We start from the raw sequence: 27,488 nt of genomic DNA, 5'->3' as shown, positions 1-27,488 counted from the left end.
CGAATGCCAATCTTCTTTCTCTCAATTAGAGCTGTGCATTCCAGTTCTTTTAAGAGAACTGAATCTTTAGAATCAGTTCACTCAAAAGATTTGTTCACAAGAATCGTTCACCAAATCGTTTGCTACACTTTCTTATTTATTTATTTATTTATTTATTTATTTATTTATTTATTATTTATTTATTTATTTATTTATTTTTACCTCGTGTAGTGTACCTATTGAAGTGTCCATCACAGGCCACTTCATTAGGGAAAAAGCTTAAGTGAAAGTGAGTACCACACCCGCCCTCACCCCCACCTCCTGATTGGCTGTTTGATGTGTGACGTCATTCGGACACTCCATTAGGTACACTGCCATTTTTAGGTGTACCTAATCACGGGCCACTTCATTGGGGAAAAATCATGGTCAAAGGTCACAGGTGTCAAGCTGTAGTCCTCGGGGACGCGTTCCAACATGTTTTCCAAGATTCCCTCGTTAAGTGCACCTGCGTGAAAAGTTTTAGCTCCTGCAGAACGTGAAAATGACCGAAAAGTTTTCACGCAGGTGCGCTTAACGAGGGAATCACACGGACACTCCATTAGGTACACCGCCATTTTCAAGTGTACCTAATAACAGGCCACTTTATTAGGGAAATATCATGGTCAAAGGTCACAGGTGTCAAGCTGTAGTCCTCGGGGCCGCATTCCAACATGTTTTCCAAGATTCCCTCGTAAAGTGCACCTGCGTGAAAAGTTTTAGCTCCTGCAGGAAGTGATTCGTTCACTCTCGTTCATTGAAAGAAATTCCGTTTTTTTAAACGGATCGTTCACTCACGGAGCCAACACGACTCTCAGTGCATCCGTATCCTCTGCTGCCGACGGAAGACTCAACGAAGCCGCCGTTTGAGTTACTGGAAATATGCCCCTGAAAAATTTCAACTAACATCGTTTGCATAGATTCTCAAAATCTGGTAAGTCGTCCTTTAAAAATGTGCATCACCGAAAAACTTGACAAGAGTTGTGAGAGGGAGGCGGCGGGTTGAATGTCAGTCTCTGACGTGCGTTTGCGTCAGTTCAACAGGCTTTTTCTAATAAACACGGCACGGTATTTCATTCATTTAAAAAAAAAAAAAAAGCTTCTTTAAAAGGTCCACCGTCTGTTCTGTTAACACATATGGGTTTTATCGCTGTGACAGGCGGCTAAGCTCGCCACTTAGCTCGCTAGTGCGGCTCCATTCATTTTGAATGGCAGCCTGAGCTTCTTTATAATGTACTGTACTACACTGTCTTGTACTGTACTAAAGAGAAACTTAACGCCCTCCTTCCGTCTTAGTTACACATTAAACATAGAGGTGACAGTGAAAAGTCGCCACCCATGTCCTTTAAAAGCATCGTTATGAATAGTCCTGTATTATTGGATGAATAGGCCTTTTCACGTGACACTGATTTTGCCCCTGACATCATAAAACTTCAAACATGAAAGCATGTCAATGTGTTAGTTATTGTGTTTCCGTGTGCACTATAACGCGATATGATGATTGTTATCAGCAAAATATTGAACAGGCTCATCAAAACCTTAGCTCAGGGTCAACAAACACATGAGCCTGAAAGGTTATAAATAGAAATACAGAATACTGTCAGAAGGTGGCACCAATGGGAAAGTAGTAATTGGTGTCAAGGAAGTATGTTATAGTGATACATCTGGACTGAGACCTAAGTTTTGCTTTGTTCTCAATCAGGAAGTGAAATAGAAATCGCTCACGTCGGCCCAGACTCGAAATTGCTTACGTATTTCCTTTGATTATCTGTCTGCAAAGTTCAAGTCACAGGCTCAAAGCCCTCAATTCTCAAATGAGGTCAGCAAAATATTAGAAAGCACCTACTCCTTACTGTTTGTAATGTGATCTTTTCCTTCTTCCTTCATGTGGGGCAGCAGTCAGATGAGGATTATTATGTCCATCTCTCAAAGCTTTGTATTTAACACACGCCAAATCACTGACGTCAACATGCAGATTAAAGACCTTCGTGTTTCTAATCCTGGTCTGTGTGAATTGTCTCTTTTGACTGCGTTTTAATGGAAACTCACCATATTGACTTTGTACAAGTAGTGTACTGTGGATAATGTTAAAATAAGTAATAAATCACTAATTTTGATTTCTGAAACATCAAATATAATAGTTTTAGACGCCGTTAAAGAGGAAAACAATTCCATTCATCCATTCTTTGTACCACTCATTGTTTATTTTAGCGCAGGTATATTCTATCCAAAACAACATGGACTCCTTCCTAATTTCCTCTGCAGCCATTTTAGGCAATCGCTGGACCTGCATTGCTGCAAAGGACCGCATTAAAACATCTCCAGAACATGATGACACTTTTATTTCCTGATTTCTTTGGCGGCCCCTCTCGGCCGTTGCCTCATCTCCAAAGTAACGTCTCACTTCCCCCTTCCTCTCTCACTCTCTTTCCTGTGTTTCCATTCAGCTTGTCGGCTCCCTGACTGCGGACGGTCCATCATGTTGTCGCGGCTGAGGAGTAGCTTTTCCTTGAGGCCTGCCCTCGTTCCTGCCTGCAGATGGGCGCACACCAAAGAGAAGGGCAAACCGTTAATGCTCAACCCCCGCACCAATAAAGTAAGTCAGCTTGAAACGTGTACAGTATATTGTCTCATAATGAGCGTATGGTTATTGTGCGACAGAGTGAAAAACAATCACTGTACATGTTGTCATACTATACAGAAGAAATGGGTTACACTGCAGTGGAACTAAAATGTCTCCATTACAATTGTAATTTATTGTCAATTTTTGATGCTATACATTAGTATCCTTTTTTTATTTTATAGTTTTATTTTAATTGACTCTAATTGAATCAATCATCAAATTAATCAACAACTATTTTGAGAATTGAGTAATCATTTAAAGCCATTTTTCACCATTCATTAATTTCTGTATTTATTCGTCAGCCACAATTTCAGACCTTACACAGCTTTGTTGATGAGTCATGTTGTGAATTTGAATTGCTCACTGGCCGTCTTTGTGAATGGGCTACAAAATGGTCTCTGTAATGTGGCAGGAACGTCATAAATGAAGTCTGGTCTCACTCTGTGCCGGTTATTCCCAACTGAGAGCTCACCAGAAGTGTTAAGCTAAAAATAGACATTCCAACCTTATCCGTAAACGGGTCCCTCACCCACTGTGATCAAGTCTGGCAATGTTGCTGCGACGCGTTTAAGCAAAGTCACACTCCACCTAATACTTTTTCACTATAGTGACTAAACTCGCGAGGAAAACCGTTCCATCAGCATGACTTTGCGAATTGCAGAGGATTCCCCTCCCACTGTACATGTTCAAACATAAGGAGACTCAGATGTTATAAATTAGTGTGTGAAGGAAGGCCCTGCATATAGCCACATTCATGTACGCACGTCACGCATATCCGCCCGCACCTTGCCATGTGCCTTTTCTCTCCTTCATTGGCTTGCTGCAGACAACGCCCCTCTCGTCCCTTTCAAAAGTGCTTTTGTGCAATCTCCGTTAAGTGGAGGCAGGCATCTTTTGTTCAATTCCAGCGAATCCTTAAGGCACGTGTCTGTTAGTGTGGAATCAAATATTTGAAGAATGACACTGATAAAATTATCTCCTGACTAAATGTGAACGAAGGCCACCCTGAATGTTGCCGGTTTATTTGTCTCACAGTTCCTGCTTTGTGTGTTTCCCCAGGGAATGGCCTTTTCTTTACAGGAGCGACAGATCTTGGGCTTACACGGCCTGCTGCCTCCTAAAGTAGAAACGCAAGACCTCCAGGCCATGCGATTCCAGAAGAATCTCAAGAAAATGACAGATCCCCTTGAAAAGTAAGAACATGTTGCATGATTGGAGGAACAAAAAAAAATCCCAACTCTATTTTATGCTCAAATTTTTAACCATGCAGGTACATTTATCTGATGGGCATCCAGGAGCGAAACGAGAGGCTCTTCTACCGAGTGCTGATGGAAGACATCGAGGAGCTGATGCCCATCGTCTACACCCCCACCGTCGGACTGGCCTGCACGCAGTATGGACACATCTTTAGACGACCCAAGTAAGGTCACACCGGGGTGGGCAACATACTTCACTTCTTCTTCTGAAATCTTTTATTGAAAAATGAATGAATTATTATTTTTTAAACAGGAGAGCGGTGTTGAAAATGGATGGAATTAGCCCAATTTACTATTTTGCACATTTATTTACGTTCACATTTTTTAAGCCGTCAGCCCATTCCAAAATCCCCCGACAAGGTTTTGTAAGTGTAATTGTTTCTCTCATAGAGGCTTGTTCATTTCCATTCTGGATAAAGGACACATCCGCTCCATCTTGGACAACTGGCCAGAGACCAATGTGGCCGTGAGTGTCTTCTCGTAAAGCTTTTAGAAATTCTCAGAGGGAAGGAAGTCACATATTAACCAACGCTTGGCTCTCGTAGGCAGTCGTGGTGACTGACGGCGAGCGTATTTTGGGTCTGGGGGACCTGGGCGTTTATGGCATGGGAATCCCCGTTGGCAAACTCTGCCTGTACACCGCGTGCGCCGGCATCAGACCTGAGAGGTGCCTGCCCGTCACCATTGACGTCGGCACAAACAACGAGGTGAGAAGGCGTGCCGTTAAATCCTAAGCCGTAAAATGGAATCATTCCCTCCATCCCTGTGCTCGCCTCCCAACCAGACTCTCCTCAAGGATCCGCTCTACATGGGCTTGTACCAGAGGAGAGACCGCTCTCAGGCTTACGACGACCTCATCGACGAGTTCATGGAGGCCGTGGTGGACAAATATGGGCAGGACACGCTGATTCAGTTTGAGGATTTTGGGAACCACAATGCCTTTCGCTTCCTCAGGAAGTACAGGGAGAAGTACTGCACCTTCAATGACGACATCCAAGGTGCAATAATTTGGCACAAAATACATTTTGTACTTCTAATTTAGATACATTAATTTATCCAGCCACTATAGTGAGAGAGAAACAGGATTTTGATTCTCATGTGTTTCCTGGATATACAGAGCAGTGCCTCTGTGGGTCACCTTCGGCCAATGTTGTACATGAGGAAACAGTTTATGCAATAGTCATCCTGTTTATAAGATTAATATACATTTCTGGGATGTTTCTTCTTGTAGGCACCGCAGCTGTGGCGCTTGCTGGTCTGCTTGCAGCTCAGAGAGCCACTGGGAAGCCCATCACAGACCACAGAGTGCTTTTTCTCGGAGCCGGAGAGGTAAAATTCACCAGTTGGTCTTGTTAGTGGTTTTTGTTTGGTTGATTTTTTTTGTAGTCATTTTGTACTTGCTGTCACGTCCGTAGGCTGCTCTCGGCATCGCAAACCTGATTGTCATGGCCATGATGGAGTCAGGCATGTCGCAGGCGGAAGCCAGGGAGAAGATCTGGATGTTCGACAAAGACGGCTTACTCGTTAAGGTCGGCAAAGTCAATAAGGATGAGCAGAAGCTGTCTGTGTTTCTTCCTGTCTGGCTCAATGAACAATTCGTCAGTGGTATTGACCGGCTCCACTGTTTGTGTCTTCAGGGAAGGCAGCAGGCAACGGACATCAACCAGGAAGCATTTGTTCACGACAGTCCTGGGAACGTTCAAAGCTTTTTGGATGCTGTCAACACCATCAGACCAACGGCTATCATTGGTAAGACCATGGCACAGAAGATGAAAGCTCAGACTCGAACTTGAAACGTTTATCTCGTTCACTGGCAGGCGTAGCGGGAGCCGGTCGACTGTTCAGCCACGATGTCATCAAGGCCATGGGCGCCCTGAACGAGCGACCCATCATCTTCGCCCTGAGCAACCCCACCGTCAAAGCAGAATGCACCGCCGAGGACGCCTACACGCTAACAGATGTACACGATTTGTGGTTTTGTGATTAACGTATGAAAAGTACAGTGAACCCTTGCATATTAGCTCTTTGGCATTCTGGAATTTGCTTCTTCATGGAATTTGCTTTTGAAAAAAAAAAAAAATCACCTGCTCAGGGTTTCGAGCATTTCTAGGCAATTACAAAGCGTTTTGTGTATGCCTCAATTACATGTAAATTTTTCTTAATTTGCAGAATTCTTAAAATAGTGGGGGTTCATTGTATGTGAGTTTATTGGAATTCTAATAAGATGTACACACACAGGGTAGATGTCTTTTTGCCAGCGGTAGTCCATTTGGACCTGTGACGCTGAGTGATGGACGAGTCCTCACTCCAGGACAAGGCAACAACGCTTACATCTTTCCGGGTGAGCAACACAACGGATATGCGCTTTTTTTGTTGTTGTTTGTTTTGTTTTGTTGAGTCATGATATTTTTCTGGCTGACAGGTGTGGCTCTGGCTGTCATCCTGAGCGGCGTTCGCCACATCAGTGACACAGTGTTCTTGGAAGCTGCCAAGGTCTGTCATTATCATACATAACTTTGATAAGCATGTTATATTCTTGGTTATAGTGGCTTGGCCAAAAGCTGTTGAAAACCCCTGTGTTAGTCCACCGCCTCTATTCTTATGTTGACGTATGTCTGTTGCCATAACATTTAAAAACTTCACACAGCGTGTGTTGCTGTGTTGAAGGTTCTAATATTTTGAGCAGCTTGATATTGCAACTTTATTAAAACTTCAATAAATGAATATTAATACAGGAAAATATATTGATACATTGAGTTGGCCGTTTACAAAGTGACTGTGGCTTTTAGCAAGCCAGCAGTTTTTCCGGTAGTTGTGGTTCACGTGCAGTAAGTTGCACTGTTGTTCTTGCAGACTCTGGCAGATCAGCTGAGCGACAAAGAGCTGGAAGAAGGCCGACTGTACCCACCTCTGTCCAACATCCGAGAAGTTTCTCTCCAGATGGCTGTCAAGGCAAGACAAAGACGCATTATCTAAAATCGCGCTATACAAACATATCTTTTTATTCATGTACCTCGACTCATCAACAATACTAAGCGTCTTGTTCTCGCACAGCTGCAGCGTAGATTGTTGTCTGACAGAATACTTTTATTTGCTTGTTATGACGCGCTCTCAACTTGACGTTTGTATGCAGGTGGTGGAGTACGTGTACGCCAAAGGCATGGCGTTTCGCTACCCGGAGCCTGTGGACAAGAATGCCCTTGTGCACGCCACTGCGTGGAACACAAACTACGACTCCTTTCTACCTGACACCTACGACTGGCCTGGGGTCAGCTTCAGCCCCCAGTCTAAGAACTAGAAGTACACTCACCTCTCCTAACCTTCATTCATTAGAAGCATGTCGCAAAGGACAAGTGAACATGTATTATGTTACATTACAGCTGCCATGTGACAGTATGGGCATTTTACTTTGCTTGCCTCTATAACCAATACGTTCAACACTTGCATCCTCTAGTGGTGCAAAAGGGCACCACAAAAACACAGTTCACAAGATGAACTGGCATTCATCCACACACATCTTTAGCAGATTAGTCATTTTACGACACAAAATGAGAAAAAAAAAATCTCAAAATGTGTACGGTACCTGAGATGACCAACACAACTATTTGTGTAAATCTTAACATACATTATGGGATGTAGTTATTCCAAATTGATTAGGAAACGAATATTTATGACAGCACTGAAATATATTTTGCACATGAAATCATGTCAAACAAGTGAAATGAATTCACTCCAAGAAGGAAAAAGTCATTTATGTACCATGCAGCTTAAGCAAACCCCATGTGTCTTACTCCTTGGTTTTTCTTCTTTGATTCTCTTTGCTGTTGTATGTTGTTTAGAGCACTCTTTAAATGATTTGAATGAAACTAATAATATTAAACTTACACATGGGAAAAGTTAGCTTAAAAAGAAACCGTAGGTCAGTATTGCCTGCTTTAGTCCTTTTTTTGTTTGCACAATGCAAGTTGTTGTCTTTAATGTTTTTGTGTGTGTTATGTTACGGCCCTCCCAGCAAACTTGACAATACCTGCTTTAGTCCTTTTTTTGTTTGCACAATGCAAGTTGTTGTCTTTAATGTTTTTGTGTGTGTTATGTTACGGCCCTCCCAGCAAACTTGACAATACAAACGATAAGTCTTCTTTAAAAGTACACAAGCATTTACTTACTTATCTTGCTGGGAGTGGTCTTGAAATGCACTGTTTCTTCTCATTTACACTCTTGAAAAAAGTGTCATTGTTTTTAACCTGTTTCAGCATGTTAGCTTTATATATTATCTGTACTTGGTAGATTTTACAACGCAGTCATTTTTGCAAAATCAATATAGTGAAATATGACCTGTTTTGTAGGTCTATTTTTCTAATTTCTTGTAGTATGTTTTCAGATGTTTTGTATCCAAAAAGCTTTATTTATTTTTTCATGTTGCTGCACAATTTAGTCACTATGATCTGGCTCACACACTGGATAGATACAGATGCATAAAAATAAGTGTGATAAATCTACTATTTTAATAACTTGATGTTTCGGACATTGTCAAATTAAAGGACCTCTTTCACTGTTTTAATCGATTGTTAACGTCTACAATGATGGTAAATAGCTGCTAAATGTTTAATTAACAAAGCAAGTTGTCAAGTTTGTCTTGTGTTAAATGTTGGATTCAGAATGCAGCTTTTCTTGTTATATATGTAGTCTGTTTAAAATTAACTTGTTAAAGCTTAAGTATGACGGTAATAGATTCTACTGTTAAAAGATGTTTTTCTGCAGATGGAAGTAAATTTAAGTCAAATTGTCATCATGTGGACCTTGACATGTCACCAGCTCAAAAAATACAGTCAATAAATATTCCCCAGAATTGTAATTTATTTTTGTTTGAGCTTTCCCTACTTTTGAAATACACGTTTGTGGTTCATAATCAAATAAAATTTTCTGCAAGACTTTTTTTCAACCTTTTATTCAAACACAAACACATTCAGTATAATAACACCATCAACTACAATCCAACTAATACAAAATTAAAACATCAATGTCGGCATAACGTGTTAAGCGCACCTGTGTGAAAACTTTTTGGTCATTTTCACGTTCTGCAGGAGCTAAAACTTTTCACGCAGGTGCACTTAACGAGGGAATCTTGGAAAACATGTTGGAATGCGGCCCCGAGGACTACAGCTTATACCTGTGACCTTCGACCATGATATTGCCCTTATAAAGTGGCCTGTTATTAGGTACACTTGAAAATGGCGGTGTGCCTAATGGAGTGTCCGTGTGATTCCCTCGTTAAGTGCAGGTGCGTGAAAAGTTTTAGCTCTTTTTGAACGTGAAAGTGGCTAAAAGTTTTCACGCACCTGCGCTTAACGAGGGTCACTTGGAAAAAATGTTGGAACGCGGCCCAGAGGACTAGAGCTTGACACCTGTGACCTTTGACCATGATATTTCCCTAATAAAGTGTCCTGTTATTAGGTACACTTGAAAATGGCGGTGTGCCTAATGGAGTGTCCGTGTGATTCCCTCGTTAAGTGCAGGTGCGTGAAAAGTTTTAGCTCTTTTTGAACGTGAAAGTGGCTAAAAGTTTTCACGCACCTGCGCTTAACGAGGGTCACTTGGAAAAAATGTTGGAACGCGGCCCAGAGGACTAGAGCTTGACACCTGTGACCTTTGACCATGATATTTCCCTAATAAAGTGGCCTGTTATTAGGTACACTTGAAAATGGCGGTGTACCTAATGGAGTGTCCGTGTGATTCCCTCGTTAAGTGCAGGTGCGTGAAAAGTTTTAGCTCTTTTTGAACGTGAAAGTGGCTAAAAGTTTTCACGCACCTGCGCTTAACGAGGGTCACTTGGAAAAAATGTTGGAACGCGGCCCAGAGGACTAGAGCTTGACACCTGTGACCTTTGACCATGATATTTCCCTAATAAAGTGGCCTGTTATTAGGTACACTTGAAAATGGCGGTGTACCTAATGGAGTGTCCGTGTGATTCCCTCGTTAAGTGCAGGTGCGTGAAAAGTTTTAGCTCTTTTTGAACGTGAAAGTGGCTAAAAGTTTTCACGCACCTGCGCTTAACGAGGGTCACTTGGAAAAAATGTTGGAACGCGGCCCAGAGGACTAGAGCTTGACACCTGTGACCTTTGACCATGATATTGCCCTAATAAAGTGGCCTGTTATTAGGTACACTTGAAAATGGCGGTGTGCCTAATGGAGTGTCCGTGTGATTCCCTCGTTAAGTGCAGGTGCGTGAAAAGTTTTAGCTCTTTTTGAACGTGAAAGTGGCTAAAAGTTTTCACGCACCTGCGCTTAACGAGGGTCACTTGGAAAAAATGTTGGAACGCGGCCCAGAGGACTACAGCTTATACCTGTGACCTTCGACCATGATATTGCCCTTATAAAGTGGCCTGTTATTAGGTACACTTGAAAATGGCGGTGTGCCTAATGGAGTGTCCGTGTGATTCCCTCGTTAAGTGCAGGTGCGTGAAAAGTTTTAGCTCTTTTTGAACGTGAAAGTGGCTAAAAGTTTTCACGCACCTGCGCTTAACGAGGGTCACTTGGAAAAAATGTTGGAACGCGGCCCAGAGGACTAGAGCTTGACACCTGTGACCTTTGACCATGATATTTCCCTAATAAAGTGTCCTGTTATTAGGTACACTTGAAAATGGCGGTGTGCCTAATGGAGTGTCCGTGTGATTCCCTCGTTAAGTGCAGGTGCGTGAAAAGTTTTAGCTCTTTTTGAACGTGAAAGTGGCTAAAAGTTTTCACGCACCTGCGCTTAACGAGGGTCACTTGGAAAAAATGTTGGAACGCGGCCCCGAGGACTAGCGCTTGACACCTTTGACCTTTGACCACGATATTTCCCTAATAAAGTGGCCTGTTATTGGGTACACTTGAAAATAGTGGTGTACCTAATGGAGTGTCCAAGTGACGTCACAGATCAAACAGCCAACCAGAAAGTGGGGGTGAGGGCGGGTGTGGCATTTTTCACTTTTCGTGAAGCTTTGACCATGATTTTTCCCTAATGAAGTGGCCTGTTATGAGGAACACCTGAAAATGGTGGTGTACCTAATCGAGTGTCCAAGTGACGTCACAGATCAAACAGCCAATCAGAAAGAGTGAGCGGTGGGCTATACAAAAGTTTACCGCTGAAAAGGTGGTACATTTGCACAGCCCCCCAGCTAAGGATGATTTATTGTTATGTTGAGGTTGACATCAGAGCACTCTTTGCACAATGTTGACGTTCAAAAGTCCTCAGAGGCATTTGAATTTTGTTCTCTCCACACCCATTCCTTATGTATCTAGAAAGTTGATCATGTCATAAATGTATGATGCCCTGCTGCGGGGTTGGTATGAAGCCTTGGAACGCCAAGTTGGTTCTGAGGAGCCACTTAACACGGGTGGGTCAGATCGAGAACCCTCGCCGGGTAATTTAGTTTTGGGTATAGTCAAAATCATTCATAGGCTTACAATGTGTAGCATAGCGGTTAGGGCAATGTCATGTGAAATATTCTTCATTTTTTGGGTCACGGGTTCAAATCCCGTTTATGACTTTTCTTTTTCTTTTTTTAGTGTTTGTTATTTCTTGGAGCCAGTCGGAAATAAAAACGAGACGTTTCGTTCAGCGTTTTTATTGAGAATTTGAATAGTTTTGCAATCAGGCAAGTTCCAAGTGACTTGTGAGGAGTCTGCAGTCGCATAACACAAGACTGCGCAACTCGCTTTACCACAACAGTCGTAACTCGAGACGGGGAGCAAGGTTACAAAATCTTACCGATTTTACCTGGGAGAAACTTGACATTCACAGTGGCAGTGAGCTATCCTAAGGTTACGAACGCACACGCCACCAAAGCGTGTCGTCATCTTAAGGCGACGAGTGTTGGCGCCGAACACGGAAGTAAATAAAGCCATGCATTTCAGCCGACTTAAATAAATCAAAAAAAAAAAAAAAAAACGAAAAAGACGCGAATTTAGCTGTTATGACCATGGACGTGACTTTCCTGGGGACGGGCTCTGCTTACCCGTCCCCTCACCGTGGCGCATCGGCTCTGGTGCTGCGGAGCGAGGGCGACTGTTGGTTGTTTGATTGCGGAGAAGGGACGCAAACTCAGCTGATGAAGAGCCAGATACGAGCCGGTCAGTCCTTGTCGATCTACTACAACTATTACAATTACCATTACTAGCTATTCACAGAAGCTAAAAGAAAAAAAAAAAATGGTGTCCTGTGTGTCTTAGGTCGCATCAGCAAGGTTTTTATCTCTCATCTTCACGGAGACCATCTGTTCGGTCTTCCAGGCCTCCTCTGCACCATCAGCCTCAACTTGACCTCCGACCCTCAGCCAGGTGTCAAATGCGTGGATGTATTTGGACCCCGCGGTCTCCGTCACTTCCTGCGGGTGACGCTGGGCCTGACGGGCTCGCAGCTACTCTTCCCTTACGCCGGTGAGCCTGTGGCGAATTTCACTTACCATCAATCATATTCTGAGTAGTGCTCCGTGTTTACAGTTCATGAACTGGAGCCCACACAAGACCAAAGTCCAGAGGAGGGTCAGCTCAGTCTTGAGGTTTGTTTTCTGGATATATTTTATTTTAAGTTATTGGCAATGTTTGCACTGTGCAGTAAATGTGTTTTTTGTTTGTAGCTGACAGCAGAGCGCAGCCCTCCCCTCCCTCAGGAGCGTCCCGGTAGAAACATCTCATTGGACGTCTCGTCCGAGACTTACTTCCTGTTTGAAGATGACAAGTTTGTGGTGAAAGCCTTCAGGTTGTTCCATCGTGTTCCCTCTTTCGGATTCTGCGTGCAAGAACGCGATCGTCCCGGAAGACTCAAAACGGAACGACTCCAACAACTTGGTACGCTGTCAACGCAGCAGACGCAACTTGAGGTACACTTGTGTCGCATCCAACACAACAGTGAAGCTCAAAGGTTTTGCACAAAGTGCCACATAAAAAAATACTTTCAGTATCACCATCCAGTAGCACAAGTGTTCTCACATTTAGCAGTTCAAGATATCAATATTTGGTTGGTTGTGCTCCTCAGGCCTGAAGCCAGGTCCTCTGTACGGGCGCCTCAAAGCGGGTCACCAGGTTCAACTGGAAAACGGGCGAGTGATTTTACCTGACGAAGTCCTAGAAGAGGACATCCCCGGGAGGAAGGTGTGCATCCTGGGAGACTGCAGCTCGGTGCCGGGCGGCGGTCTTGCCGTCTGCCGGGGAGCCGACCTCCTGGTTCACGAGGCCACACTGGGGGAGGCGCATGGCGACAAGGTGGTGGAGCACGGGCACAGCACGCCTGGCATGGCAGCGGCGGTGACGCGGGCCTGTGGGGCTCGGAAGCTCGCCTTGTATCATTTCAGCCAGAGGTACAAACCTGAGAAACTTTGCCAAGACGGAGACGATGACGTCTCGGAGCTTCGACGTCAGGCTGAAGACGTTCTCCGAGGTGATGACGTGGAGGTCATTTTGGCCGAGGACTTTCTCACCATTGACATTCCTCTTCGCAGAACTAAATCATCTACATTATAATGAGAACAGGTCTTCAAGCCTAAGCCTAACACAAACCCTAACCCTAAGCACAGCAAGAGCAAGCCTAACCCTAAGCCTCAGCACAGCAAAAGCAAGCCTAAGCCTAACACAAACCCTAACCCTAAGCACAGCAAGAGCAAGCCTAACCCTAAGCCTCAGCACAGCAAAAGCAAGCCTAAGCTTAACACAAACCCTAACCCTAACCCTAAGCACAGCAAGAGCAAGCCTAACCCTAAGCCTCAGCACAGCAAAAGCAAGCCTAAGCCTAACACAAACCCTAACCCTAACCCTAACCACAGCAAGAGCAAGCCTAACCCTAAGCCTCAGCACAGCAAAAGCAAGCCTAAGCCTAACACAAACCCTAACCCTAAGCACAGCAAGAGCAAGCCTAACCCTAAGCCTCAGCACAGCAAAAGCAAGCCTAAGCCTAACACAAACCCTAACCCTAACCCTAACCACAGCAAGAGCAAGCCTAACCCTAAGCCTCAGCACAGCAAAAGCAAGCCTAAGCCTAACACAAACCCTAACCCTAACCCTAACCACAGCAAGAGCAAGCCTAACCCTAAGCCTCAGCACAGCAAAAGCAAGCCTAAGCCTAACACAAACCCTAACCTTAACCCTAACCACAGCAAGAGCAAGCCTAACCCTAAGCCTCAGCACAGCAAAAGCAAGCCTAAGCCTAACACAAACCCTAACCCTAACCCTAACCACAGCAAGAGCAAGCCTAACCCTAAGCCTCAGCACAGCAAAAGCAAGCCTAAGCCTAACACAAACCCTAACCCTAACCACAGCAAGAGCAAGCCTAACCCTAAGCCTCAGCACAGCAAAAGCAAGCCTAAGCCTAACACAAACCCTAACCCTAACCCTAACCACAGCAAGAGCAAGCCTAACCCTAAGCCTCAGCATAGCAAAAGCAAGCCTAAGCCTAACACAAACCCTAACCCTAACCCTAAGCACAGCAAGAGCAAGCCTAACCCTAAGCCTCAGCATAGCAAAAGCAAGCCTAAGCCTAACACAAACCCTAACCCTAAGCACAGCAAGAGCAAGCCTAACCCTAAGCCTCAGCACAGCAAAAGCAAGCCTAAGGGTTTGTGTTAGGCTTAGGCTTGCTTTTGCTATGCTGAGGCTTAGGGTTAGGCTTGCTCTTGCTGTGGTTAGGGTTAGGGTTAGGGTTTGTGTTAGGCTTAGGCTTGCTTTTGCTGTGCTGAGGCTTAGGGTTAGGCTTGCTCTTGCTGTGCTTAGGGTTAGGGTTAGGGTTTGTGTTAGGCTTAGGCTTGCTTTTGCTGTGCTGAGGCTTAGGGTTAGGCTTGCTCTTGCTGTGGTTAGGGTTAGGGTTTGTGTTAGGCTTAGGCTTGCTTTTGCTGTGCTGAGGCTTAGGGTTAGGCTTGCTCTTGCTGTGGTTAGGGTTAGGGTTAGGGTTTGTGTTAGGCTTAGGCTTGCTTTTGCTATGCTGAGGCTTAGGGTTAGGCTTGCTCTTGCTGTGGTTAGGGTTAGGGTTAGGGTTTGTGTTAGGCTTAGGCTTGCTTTTGCTGTGCTGAGGCTTAGGGTTAGGCTTGCTCTTGCTGTGGTTAGGGTTAGGGTTTGTGTTAGGCTTAGGCTTGCTTTTGCTGTGCTGAGGCTTAGGGTTAGGCTTGCTCTTGCTGTGGTTAGGGTTAGGGTTTGTGTTAGGCTTAGGCTTGCTTTTGCTGTGCTGAGGCTTAGGGTTAGGCTTGCTCTTGCTGTGGTTAGGGTTAGGGTTAGGGTTTGTGTTAGGCTTAGGCTTGCTTTTGCTGTGCTGAGGCTTAGGGTTAGGCTTGCTCTTGCTGTGGTTAGGGTTAGGGTTAGGGTTTGTGTTAGGCTTAGGCTTGCTTTTGCTATGCTGAGGCTTAGGGTTAGGCTTGCTCTTGCTGTGGTTAGGGTTAGGGTTAGGGTTTGTGTTAGGCTTAGGCTTGCTTTTGCTGTGCTGAGGCTTAGGGTTAGGCTTGCTCTTGCTGTGCTTAGGGTTAGGGTTTGTGTTAGGCTTAGGCTTGCTTTTGCTGTGCTGAGGCTTAGGGTTAGGCTTGCTCTTGCTGTGGTTAGGGTTAGGGTTTGTGTTAGGCTTAGGCTTGCTTTTGCTGTGCTGAGGCTTAGGGTTAGGCTTGCTCTTGCTGTGCTTAGGGTTAGGGTTAGGGTTTGTGTTAGGCTTAGGCTTGCTTTTGCTGTGCTGAGGCTTAGGGTTAGGCTTGCTCTTGCTGTGCTGAGGGTTAGGGTTTGTGTTAGGCTTAGGCTTGCTTTTGCTGTGCTGAGGCTTAGGGTTAGGCTTGCTCTTGCTGTGCTTAGGGTTAGGGTTTGTGTTAACCCTAAGCACAGCAAGAGCAAGCCTAACCCTAAGCCTCAGCACAGCAAAAGCAAGCCTAAGCCTAACACAAACCCTAACCCTAATCACAGCAAGAGCAAGCCTAACCCTAAGCCTCAGCAAGTCTTCAAGGTGGAAGCACGTTGCAAGCATGATGGGAAAAACTTAGACACAGCACCTCAGCCAGCATCTGTTGTTAAGGTTCTCTGGGTTTTAAAAAAAAAAAAATTAACAAATTAATATGCTCAAACGTTGCATTACTTTTCATTTTTTTCATGTACAGCAAATGAAAATATCAATGTTCCCTGCTGGGTGTTTTTCCAGAGCTTTTATTTCTGGATCTGTATGTACACAAGGTATTAAAGTACAACAGAAAATACAAAAAACGTTTAACAAAATGAGTGAGAAGAGAGCGCAAACATCGACAACAAAAAGAAAAACCTGAATGTCTATGTACAATTCTTAGAAACAATAAAGATAACTTCTGTTCTGGAACATTTCTCATAGTGATGCCTTTTTGATTGTCTAAAATTCTGGATATATATTTTCTTCTGTAGGAGTTTTTATTCACAAAGGTATTACTTTTATTTGTAAAATGACTTGAAAAAAACAAATATAAAATTTGATTTGCTTCATGCCGGCTTCCGCACACACACACACAGACACACACACACACACAATAAAATATCACATTTTTCCAGAGTTCACAGGGTGGTGGGAAAAAAATACCACTTCGAAAATGGCCTTTTACATTCTGACAAGTGTTTGTACAAACCACAGAGCAAAATAATAAATAGCACTGCACCGCACCACCTACTGCATTTTCTTTAGACAAAAAAAAAAAATAATACAAAAAACAAAAGTACAAAATGTCACCTCCCAAAGAGCAGCAGCCATCCCTTTACCATTGAGACAAATACAGGAAGTTTTTTTTTCTCTCTCCCTTCTTTTACTTTAACCAGAATAATCGACAAGGCATTTGGGGGTCCGGCATGCGGTGGATAAAGAAGCCTTTCAGAGCCTCTTCACTTAACTTGGGGGGGAGAAGCATAATCCTGTACAGTGGAATTAATGGTCAACACCCTAATAGCAATTCTATTTGGAGTCCAACGTTTTGCATTTCAAAAAAAAATTACCGCCTGAGCATCTTGGGGTTTTTTCTTTGCTTTTTCTTATAATGCCACATTTGTAAAAATAACCAAAGGCAGCGCCGAAAACTTAATGATTTTTTGACAAGTTTGAATCAGGGGCAGATCTCAGTTTATGTGGTTTACAAACTTTTTGCATTCCACGTTAGAGGTTCCACTGTATAGAATATGAAAAGGCCAAACAATCCCAGGTAATGATGCAAAAAAAAAAAACTCTGTACATATCTACAATACATGGCCATTTTAAAACAATATAAGCTTTGTATGCACACAAATTGACAATTAGAGGTCAGGTCATTAGAGTTTTTAAAGGCTACTTGCTAATTCTTATTTACATCAATGATGACATGGAAAGCATGAATGAATTGCTCCAAGTGCGTGTTGAACTGCAAACGCACACATATGCGCACACGCACACACACATAGTGTCATGTGCAGCCCCTGAAATGAACCTTTTGTGTCACATAATGCATAGATACGTATAGACCCCCGTGCTAAAACATGGTATGCTACAAAAACCACTTTCTGCTACACGGCCAAGATTCCAGCCGCGAGCACAACATAAACACACACACACACACACACATAGCAATGCGGCATCAAAGTTAATACTGACATTTTTAAAAAATAATACCCAAAATAACAAAATAGAATGTGGACGTGTGACAAGAAACGAAGTGTCGATACTTAAAATGATAAAATTAGTTACTTAACATTGCAATTGCAAAAAAAAAAAAAAAAAATTGCTGTTTCAACATTGTTTCTTTGATGCTAACATTGCTTTGTGGGCTACTGGGCGAATAAAAATGGGAGATTGCGATACGGCAAAAATCAAACAAATCTCCAAAATAAGAACATATGGTGGTTAAAATGCAGTTTTAGTTCATTGTCGTCATTCCGTCAGAACAATTTAGAAAATTTGGCCGATTACTAAAAACAAGGATTATTGTACAAATCAAACTGACAAAGTCCAATTAGAGCTGAGTTTTGGTCAATGACAAATTATGCTGGCCAATTCCAATAAGTCATTAGGCAGGTTAGAATGCAAGACAATCAGCATATTCAAATGACACAGGCTGTTTACAAACCAATGGCGAGAAATTGATCCTAAAATTGAGCCCAAACGACAAAAAAAAAGACAAACAATGAACTACAAGTGGATTTTAAGAATTCAAGTGCACCAGTTGAACTTTTTGCGAACACTGCCAAACCCTGTGATTAACATTAACACAGATGAAGACAAAGAACTACAACTGGATTTTAACAAGTGCTCCAGTTAGCCAATTAGAAGTGGTAACCAACATAATTTCTGGCTATTGGATTTCAGCGATAGCAAAATCCAAGTTCAACATATTCTGCACTTTTTTTTACAACATAAGTGTCATTCAGCCATTTGTGACTGTAGTGTGCTAGAAGTACAAGAAATTTTTCACAGGCCTCAAACATACGCAAGGCGCAGGAGGGAGATGGGGACCCTTCCCCATTATTTTTGCATGACTCCAAAAAACCATTACCACCATTAAATCCGTTTAAAAATTTGGTTGTCACTGTTTTCCATCACTTCTCATTTCAATTTTGTTGAAAAACAAAATGCAGGGCCAATTGCACGGGCAATGAGATGAGTTGACATGATGTAGTGCCACACAAATCAGTAACAACAGAAAAATATGTCTGCGTACCTGTAAACCAAACACTGATTAAACAAAAAGTACCACTTGAAATAAGCACCTTCTAAAGATGATTTTGGCAGCGGAAGAGAATGGCAGGGCGATGTTGACCACGCTGTACATGAACATTACCACGGCGACAAACATAAAATGGCTATTATAAACTCTTGAGAGAAATCAAGATTTTTAGTTCTATATGAAAGACATCACTGATGTCATAGTACACCAATAAAATGAAAACAAAAGTATATTTCTGTACATATATATATATATATATATATAGCGCGATATATATAACATGAGGTCAGTCTTTTATGTACATGGCAAAAACAGGAAGAACGAAGAGGACAAGTAAGATCAGTCAGATTGAAGTGCTGTGGCATGCTGCGCGTGGTGGCGCGCGTGCCCGCCCAAAAACCCGTTGGGTTCACTGAAGTCTGTGACCGACACGGCCATTTTGGCGCCAGCTATCCGGTGGTGGTGCGGCGCGGTCCGGCGCGCTTCAAAGTCCACGGCCAGGTTGCCCACAGTGACGTCACCCATGAACGAGTCCGGCGCCGTCATCTTGAGTCTCTTGGAGGGCCGCTCGCAGTCCTTGGCCACGCATACGCTGCTCAGCTGGCCCAGCTCCGAGTGGTAGAACCCAGCGTCCAGCATGTTGAGGCAGTCGGCATCGGCGCCGCCTGATGGGAAGCCCAACGACTCGTCATGGTTAAGGGAGGCGCGGTGGAGGCTCTCCAGTGGGGGGAAGCTGTACGAGTCCATACACGTCACCTCGGCCGGGCTGCACACTGTCGCCACGGTGTTGCTCAGAGCTTCAAAGGAAACAGCCGAAAAGAACTCAAATGATTAGATAAAAAAAAAAAAAAAAAAAGTTTTCCAAAACATGTAAACATCTCAGGTAGTGGTAAAAGAACGTTAAACGTGTCTTTGTAAACTGAGAGTAGCGTCCCAATTAAATTATGGTTTGGAAAAATCTTACCTCTTTGGACTCTGTGCTTCTAATCTACTTTTAAAAATTGACTTAATATCAGTGTTTGCCGGGCCAGCTAAACAAGGAAGCTGGCCGTAGAAATGTGATCTTAAAAGAGACATATCATGGAAACTCCACTTTAGCTTTGAAATAGGCAGGGGATTGTGCACTTGGGAGTCTCCAGGATTGTAGAAAAAAATGTAATCTAATCCCTCCTGGTGCTGCAGATACTTTTACAATCTATTTGGAAGATATTTTGTATTACGTATTTTTATCTATTACGTCAGTCTTTAGGAGGGCATTACCATACAAGATAATGGGTGTGGCTAGATTATCGCAAATCCATCCATCCATTTTTTGTACGCTTGTCCCCAACGGGGGTCACGGGCATGCTGCAGCCTATCCCAGCCGTCATCAGGTAATAGGCGGGGGACAACCTGAACCGGATGCCGGCCAATCGCAGGGCACACAGAGACGAACAACCATCCGGACTCGCACATGGGCAATTGAGAGTGCATGTACCATGCGTGTTTTTTTTATGGAATGTGGGAGGAAACCGGAGCGCCCGGAGAAAACCCATGCAGGCACGGGGAGAACATGCAAACTCCACACTTGGAGGGCCTGAGGTGGAATCGAATCCGTACCCTCTGAGCTGCGAGGCATACGTGAACCAGTCCTCCACCGTGCCAGCTCAAATCCATCAATCTTTATGACTCTAAGAGACTTTTGTAGTCCAAACAACTCAAGGATGCCGATATGGAGAGATCAAAATGTTCCGTTGTTGGATGAATTAATCCTCACAACTCATTACACTGTCCCCCAGCATCAGACAAGTGCCTGATTAAGTTTCATTTTTCAGAACGAAGTTCCCACATCTGTGGGCATAGTCCTGCTTGGCTGTGCGAAGCACTTCAAGGACGAGTGTTTCAGAAATCTCTTGTCAGTATAGAAGTTCCTTCGATCTATGGAAACGACGGACACAGTAAAGCAGTAAGCTTTAGATGACGAAAATAATAATAAACTGTATTTCACTTTCATATTATTGTGTGTCTATAATGCCCTCTTTTTCATAGCATTAGCGTCAGTCTTTCTGTTGATTTTAGAGATGCGCGCTCCGTTTTCACTTCTTGTGTGTGTATTTTGAGTATCAGAATAATTGCATCAAACGTGCGGTTTTATTCTTGGGGAACACAATGTGCTAAATGCATTCATTAGCTGCTCGCAAACGCTCGCTTACTTTTTAAATTGACTGCACTTGTTTACAAGACGTGTACAGAAATATTGTCAGAGGATTTATTTTGTTACGTGTTATGTATGGTTGTCATTCTGCTGTTGACATCTTTTAATCAATCAAAAAGTTTGTGGCGCAAGTCAACTCCATCGCGGCTAAAAAAACTGCAAATATGTCTGACCGGAAAGGGAGGCGCACATCTTGTGCTTGCTTAAGCTACTTCTCAGAAAAGGGGAGCCTGTGATGCTATGATGAGGAATTTAGACAAAAGGTTTGCGGTTCCACTTTATATAGACCACAACTGAATGAAATGTAAAAAGGAAGGATTTATGAGCATGATACGTTAGCTTTAAGCGATCAAATGTCATTATATGCGACTCTCCTGCTTTGGAATTGAGTATGAAGAAATGCAGTGTGAAAGGAGCACCGACCTGTGAGGTCACTAGCAGTGATGGAGTTGAGCAGGCTGAGCTGTTGATCCGTTGTGCTTTCCATTCTTCCTCCTGCGCCGCCGCCACCTCCCGAGCACACAGACGACGAACTGTCCACAGCCAAGCCCTCCGCTTCGTCTACCAGCCTGTCCATCAGGTCCCTGGGCAGCACACACGAGGGTTTTTCCTTTTATTGGAGCCTTGACATTTTGGTTGAAGCCCAACCGCGCAGTGGATGTCAAACTTACGTGACGCCGGGATAGCTGCTATACTTTTTCTTCCCAAAGCGATTCTGCTGCACGAAGAAGTCGAAACGCTCCGACTTCTTCCACATGTAGTAAAACGCTACACATTCTGCTACCGTTCGTGTCGAAACCTGAGGTGGGAAAAAAGGCCATTAAACAATCAGCCATGCAGCAAATAATTCTCTATCACCACCACAGCAAGACTTACTTTGTGTTTCTGAATGAGGTGAAAGTTCTTGTCATACATCTGTAGAGCATGTTCAAAGTTCTTGCACTCCTCTTCAGACCACGGAGGAGATTTTTCTGGAGGAATCCATTTCAAAGTGACAGTTAGTTTTCCGCTTAGGGGTATATAACAATTTGTCATCAAATGTAAGGGGTGAGCTCCAAAAGGCAAACAGGGCACACAGACACAAACTTTTTTTTACATGTAGTGGCATTTGAGGTTTTTGTTGATGTCTTACCTTTCGAGGATTTTAGGTGGCTACAGTATTGCTCAAGCGCCTCATGGGTGTTGTAGTTACACTTGACGAGCTCAAGCAAAGCCTGAGTGAAGAGAGTAAAGGGGTTGAGATAAAGATTTACACGGGAGTTGAATACACACTGATACATTACAAGAAAGTAGAGGAGTGAAACCAATGGGGAAATAGACATTCTCTCAAATACTACTATTGTTACTATGAGCAGCTGAAAACAAAACTGACTTGTTCGTTGTCTCGAACATGCAGTTTGTCGTGCGTCGCCTTTTCGTCCGTCGTCCGCGACACCACGTCGGTCAGGAAACTCCTGACCTTGCTCTCTGGGAGCGTGCCCGGCCTCCACATGAGCTCATCTTCATCTTCATACACTGCAAAATAAAACGTCGGAAGCATGAAGTCAACAGAAACTTTGCAATGAAATTCTTGAATCAAAGCAGGACGAGTTCACAGAGTAGTTGGCTACCTTTCTCGTCTTCGGTGTAGTGGCAGATGGTCAAAGGAACCTCCGCTTGGTGCTCAGCGCCTACCATTATTTCCTTTTGATACAACACAAATGGAACATTGGATGAATGAATGAACATATTTTTGTGTTTCAAGATGCAAAATGTAATGAAGTACCTTTCTGGAGTCTTCTGGACTTGGACCATCATCGTCACACTCAGAATCTTTATCCCCATCAGAGACGGCGTTGGCTGAAGGAATAAATACAGTCATTTCACTATTCTTTATTTAGAATTGTATTATTACTTACGCCATTAGATATTTTTAAATTAAGACCATTAAAATTAAATACAGATTAATTGCTTCTTAACGTAAAATAGATTTTAAATATGGAAAATAACCAACTTAAAAGATGAGTTAGGATAGTGTTGTGTAATTTGCTTACATCGAAGTGTTCTGGGGAAGAAATCGGTGGCCTCGTGGGAGGTGACCGAAGGAGTGAGGTCATCTGCTGACGACTGGGTCTCCTCCTCGTAGTCGCCAGACAACAAGTCTTTCGCAATTTCCTCCTAAGAAGAAATGAGTCAGGTTGACCAATATTCTGGGAAATAAACTTCACGTATGGCAACGGCGCTCACCTTGTCCAAAGTCATGTCGGGCAGCTCGTCTGTGAGGTCGCCAGAGGAGCTGTCAATACTGGAACCAGCTGAGGCCTCGTAGCGATAGATGGCCAGCAGCTCCTCGAGAGGCATGTTGCCTTCCTGGTGGTGATGGAGGCACATTTCTAATTGTAGAACTGCTACACTGACTTTGGCCAGTTTTATATGCAGTCACTTCGGAACTGAAACATGGTACCGTTTCATTTCATGTGAATCGGTACCAACACAAATCAGTCCATACCAAGAATACGCATAATTACCGAGATACGCATTGAACCGTCAACAGTCATCAAAATGCACATGGTATAAATGAAATAAATCACAGACATGTTTGATCTCGTTTTGAAGTTTACCTTCTCCAAATCTGCAATCTCAGAGCTAAAATTGCCTCCCCCTTCAAGAGATTCTTCTTCCTCCAGAGTCCTCTCATCATCGTACTCATGAACTAGCATCTCTGCAGTTGGGTCAAAGTCATGATCTTCTGACGACAAAGAGCCAACTGTATTACAAAGAAACAGACAAAAAAAATTAGCAATACATACAAAACGCAGAATAGTTTAAATGTTTCACCAGCTATTACTTTTAGCTAAATTACACAACACTTTATCTTTTGGAAATATGCTACTTTGTTCTAAAATTACTTTTTTTGTATCAGCTTTTATTTATTTATTTTCATCCCCCCAGTGAGGCCCAAAAATTGATAAATTGAAAATTGACAACTCTTACCTGGACTTGAACTCCCAATGGAAGCCTGGGGGGAGGAAAATCACATCACAAATTACATTTGAATAAAAAAAAAAAAAACATAATATTTAAAAATAATAATAATAACGTTTCAGCTAAACGTGAATTTCATCCCTTCAAAATGTGGGCAGAAATGCAGAGAAGCATCAGTCACCGTTACCTGAACGACAGTAGGCGGGTGTAAGACCACAGGAGCCGCGTATACGACATATCGACAAATTCTGTCACAAAATTCTTCAATAAATAGCAACGGTGACACACGAGAACTTTAAAACAATGAGGAAGACGTTTTTGAGAGACAAAAGTGACATAAGTAAGCGACGCTCGAAAGCCAGCGAGCTCACGTCAGAGCACTGATGATAAAACCTCAAACGTCGATGCATGTAAATATGAACATTTCGTTTGGCGCGGTGTAACATTTGACGGCTTTTGAATTAACGGTGACGACAACGCAGTGGCGAATATACGACTTAAGGTGTCGTTTTTGTGTTTGCTCACCCTTATAAGACATGCGTGAAATATTATTTTTCAAAGCAAACGTTCAAATTTACGTCTCAGTTTACGTCGCCGCTACACCGAAGCAGCTGAGAGCGAAGGCGCAGCGGCCTTGTAGTGAAGGCTCACTCCAGACATTCAGGCACATCTCCGTTGAAATTGTAAACATTATTTTAACGAAAGTCACACTGTACAGCCGGCAAAAAACACAATCTTTCCAATCGCTAGTAAAAAAACTGAGAAAATGCGACACGAAATGATAAAAATATCGATTTCAGAGCGATCGCTTCTCCCCTGTTTTCCCTCTTACCTCCGCCATATTGGTACCTTTAGCTAATGAGCCAGTCGTAGCACAGTACCCGGATGGCGACCCTCAGCCAATCACACAGCGCGCCGGCCGCCTAGGCCGTGACGTCATTCAAAACCAGTGTAGATTAACGGGAGTCCTTTAAAACGTCGTAGATTTACATTAAAAAAAAAATATATATACATACGTTGTATATATATCCTTTTTTTTTAAATTTAAAACAACTGATTCTCGTTGCAAAATACCTTTTAATTCACACCACTGCGAAATCTCAGGTCATCCTCCTCACGACGTGTGTGGAAAGATATCAAGTATCATATACCAAGCATTTGCACTGGGCATGGGCATAAGTGTGCAAAATTGTCAAATGCCACCACACGTAGGTCATATATATTAGGTACACTTTCACAAGCTAATGAGACGCTGTACAAGCGACGTTTCAATAATTCCATTTGACATTTTGTAGATGAGAGTGTGGAAAATGCATGGTCTTGACATTACTATTTATGGTAGCCTACTGTGTATGACCATGAAGGTAACAGTAAGGTAGAGGAGTCATTTCTCTATAGGGAAAAAAATAATATAAAAAAATCAATTTTTTGAGAATAATGTACTATATTCTCAAGAAAAAGTGTAATTTTTTAGAATGTTGTGCAGATAAATTTGTGTTATTGCAAAAAATTTTGAATTTTTTTTTAATTAAAGTGATATGCAAATTTTATGTTGAAGAATGAGGTGAAGTCGAAGAAAAGCATCTTTTTCTCTAACCTTAGATTAATTTTTTGACTTATTTGAGCTTACAATAAATTTTCTTTTTAGTATTTGAACCTTTTGATTTTATGCAACTATTGTGTGGTTGTACCTGTGTGCATTAGGGTTAATTAGTGGGCCATTGTGCTGCCTTAACAGAACATTACAACACGGCTTAAATCTAAAAAGTTACGACTTTTTTTTCTAAGATTGCTTCATTCTCAGCCTAGGCACAATATTAAAATGTCTCAACTCTCAACTGTTAAGCAGAAACGCTAACTACTCTTCCATCGATCTGCTCCACTGAGAAGAAAAAATCTAAAGCAAAACACATCCAAAATTTGGAGGGATTCGGTAATATCACAAATGAGGACATTTTGAACTTGATTGGTTAAACTCCAAACCATACTACACTACTATGCTTTGAAAATCTGCTTTGCTTGAAAAATCCAGAAGGGTGCCATCTTTGTGCCAAAAACAACACCCTAGTTGGCGTGACATCCGTTCGACAGAGGCGGGTGACAATTCTTTGTGACGCTCTTGCCAAACCATACGCAGGTCATTAATGCTGGTTCAAATGCACCGCCAGTCTTGTGTGACCCAGCCAACATCCCACTCATGTGTCATGCTGCGAGGGCTGGCTGGCAGCAAACACATTGGCATCCAAATTACCCCAATCATTACAGCTAACATTAGATTTCCATTCACTCATTAATTTTCAGTGGTGCGTGTTCATTTGAGTCACAGGAGAGCTGAAGCCCGGAGTTGAAGACTCGTCGCCAGCCAATTTCAGCTTTATCATAAAGGAAGGTGAGGTACAGTATATCTGTGACTCCTGCCAAAGCATTTCCTTGCTCAATTTGGTAGTGGATGATATGGAAACAGACGTACATAACATTCAGAGTGAGACTGCCACATTCATCAACTCACTTCGGGCAAGAGGTGAGGCACACCCTGGACTGGACGCAGCCAATCGCAGGCCACATACTTGTGCAGTGGATATATAAAACATTCAAAACTTGTGTTAAATTAGGTATGAAAGTTGTTTATCCAGAGGGATGGACAAGAAAAAAAAAACATTTTAGGGCATAGCCAAAGCTATTTTGTATTTTAAAGAACAATTAGGAATGGCTTTTATATATGGTAATATATACATATATTTTGACATTGCAATAGTTGGGGGCTTCTATAAAGCATTCCACTGACCATTGTAAATGTTTGCAGTTATTCTGGAGGTGTTGTCAATTCCTGCAGACAAAGTTAATTGCTTGAAGAGAAACATGAGTGGATGATCCTAGAGGCGATTGTAATTCGTGAATCTGAATTTTCAGGTTGTTCCCAATAAGAAGACAGGTTCTTTTCTATCTTGCCTTGCCACTCCAGATTGGGACGGACTCAAAATGCATGTTTTTGTATTTTGTATATAGATTATTTGAAATCAAATGGTTGGGTACAGAATGTACTCCAATTCTTGAGACCCACATATTGATTGTTCAAAACTGTTGCGGTGTCTCGCCACCTGGTGGCGTTGTGCAACAGCTTTCAAAGTGCGTGATGACACAGATGAGCACCCCACCCCACCACCCCCGCCTGTCTCCAGTGCTGCAAAACGCCCTCCCTCTCCGTCCCTCCAGACCAGCTGCAACATGACTGAGACATCCCTCTTTTTGTTGTGCTCATATTCAACATGGTGAATCATGTAAAAGGCCGTGTTGACAAATACCCTATTGACTTCTGGGTTTCTTGAGAGGGTCAGCAGCAGAGCAAGGCTTTGTTTGGATGAAGCCATTTGAAAGTTTATGATACAAATCCTAATGTAAACACGTTGCAGCAGCCTCAAGGGTAAAAATGACAAGTTTATGGTGTTATTGTAATGAACATCATAAAACAATGGGCAGCTGTGGAGCAACTAGGGACAGTCATACAGATGCCCTAAATGTTTACACTGAGGAGTTTGTTGCTCTTTTCTTTAATATTTGCTATTAAAAGACATCAACACATGAGTCAATACTGCATTTCCACGAATAGTGGCTGGGGGCGTTTGGCTACTCCAGGTGTAAGTAGTGATTCATGCAATTGGAGGTTGGAATCTGTTCTACTCATTTTGCTAGCCCCTTTTATTGGGGAGCTAATGTATAATGAAATAAATTGCATGTTTGTTTGAAGAGTCAGTACCCCAGGTACACCTATGGGATGCCAATGCTAATTT

The 27,488-nt window shown here is 42.9% G+C and overlaps 3 protein-coding genes across 7 annotated transcripts; 2 read left to right on the top strand and 1 right to left on the bottom strand.

Moving 5' to 3' along the window:
* Positions 1–804: 804 nt before the first annotated feature.
* On the top strand, positions 805–8,825 carry me2 (malic enzyme 2, NAD(+)-dependent, mitochondrial). The gene is made up of 15 exons (XM_088376914.1): positions 805–949; positions 2,463–2,611; positions 3,698–3,831; positions 3,909–4,058; positions 4,285–4,360; positions 4,440–4,601; positions 4,679–4,892; positions 5,126–5,223; positions 5,310–5,423; positions 5,532–5,643; positions 5,712–5,854; positions 6,133–6,235; positions 6,317–6,387; positions 6,748–6,846; positions 7,028–8,825. Exons 2-15 carry the CDS (start codon positions 2,495–2,497, stop codon positions 7,190–7,192), a joined length of 1,758 nt encoding a protein of 585 aa, XP_088233040.1. The 5' UTR covers positions 805–949; positions 2,463–2,494; the 3' UTR covers positions 7,193–8,825.
* Positions 8,826–11,726: 2,901 nt separating this feature from the next.
* LOC148397833 (zinc phosphodiesterase ELAC protein 1-like) lies at positions 11,727–13,600 on the top strand. Of its 3 annotated transcripts, XM_088376395.1 has the most exons (6): positions 11,727–12,006; positions 12,106–12,312; positions 12,376–12,434; positions 12,513–12,555; positions 12,628–12,723; positions 12,911–13,598. In XM_088376395.1, exons 1-6 carry the CDS (start codon positions 11,850–11,852, stop codon positions 13,393–13,395), a joined length of 1,047 nt encoding a protein of 348 aa, XP_088232521.1. In that variant the 5' UTR covers positions 11,727–11,849; the 3' UTR covers positions 13,396–13,598. The 3 variants fall into 3 exon arrangements, with proteins under 3 accessions (XP_088232521.1, XP_088232519.1, XP_088232518.1); XM_088376393.1 differs by having other exon boundaries at positions 12,166–12,312; positions 12,513–12,723; positions 12,911–13,600; XM_088376392.1 differs by having other exon boundaries at positions 11,728–12,006; positions 12,513–12,723; positions 12,911–13,597.
* Positions 13,601–16,022: 2,422 nt separating this feature from the next.
* mier3b (mesoderm induction early response 1, family member 3 b) lies at positions 16,023–24,635 on the bottom strand. Of its 3 annotated transcripts, none has more exons than XM_088376769.1 (13): positions 24,533–24,635; positions 23,710–23,734; positions 23,337–23,482; positions 22,963–23,085; positions 22,770–22,893; positions 22,502–22,575; positions 22,347–22,419; positions 22,109–22,251; positions 21,869–21,950; positions 21,613–21,707; positions 21,408–21,535; positions 21,160–21,320; positions 16,023–19,339 (listed from the first exon to the last, which is right to left on the bottom strand). In XM_088376769.1, exons 1-13 carry the CDS (start codon positions 24,539–24,541, stop codon positions 18,882–18,884), a joined length of 1,641 nt encoding a protein of 546 aa, XP_088232895.1. In that variant the 5' UTR covers positions 24,542–24,635; the 3' UTR covers positions 16,023–18,881. The 3 variants fall into 3 exon arrangements, with proteins under 3 accessions (XP_088232895.1, XP_088232897.1, XP_088232896.1); XM_088376771.1 differs by lacking the exon at positions 24,533–24,635 and adding an exon at positions 24,226–24,504; XM_088376770.1 differs by lacking the exon at positions 24,533–24,635 and adding an exon at positions 23,888–24,122.
* Positions 24,636–27,488: the final 2,853 nt, after the last annotated feature.

Source organism: Syngnathus floridae, chromosome 5 (assembly GCF_059516105.1).
Source record: "Syngnathus floridae isolate MCC-2025c chromosome 5, RoL_Sflo_1.0, whole genome shotgun sequence".
NCBI classification, from domain to species: Eukaryota; Metazoa; Chordata; class Actinopteri; order Syngnathiformes; family Syngnathidae; genus Syngnathus; species Syngnathus floridae.
Note: the sequence above shows the minus strand (reverse complement) of the source record. Positions and strands in the feature narration are given on the sequence as shown.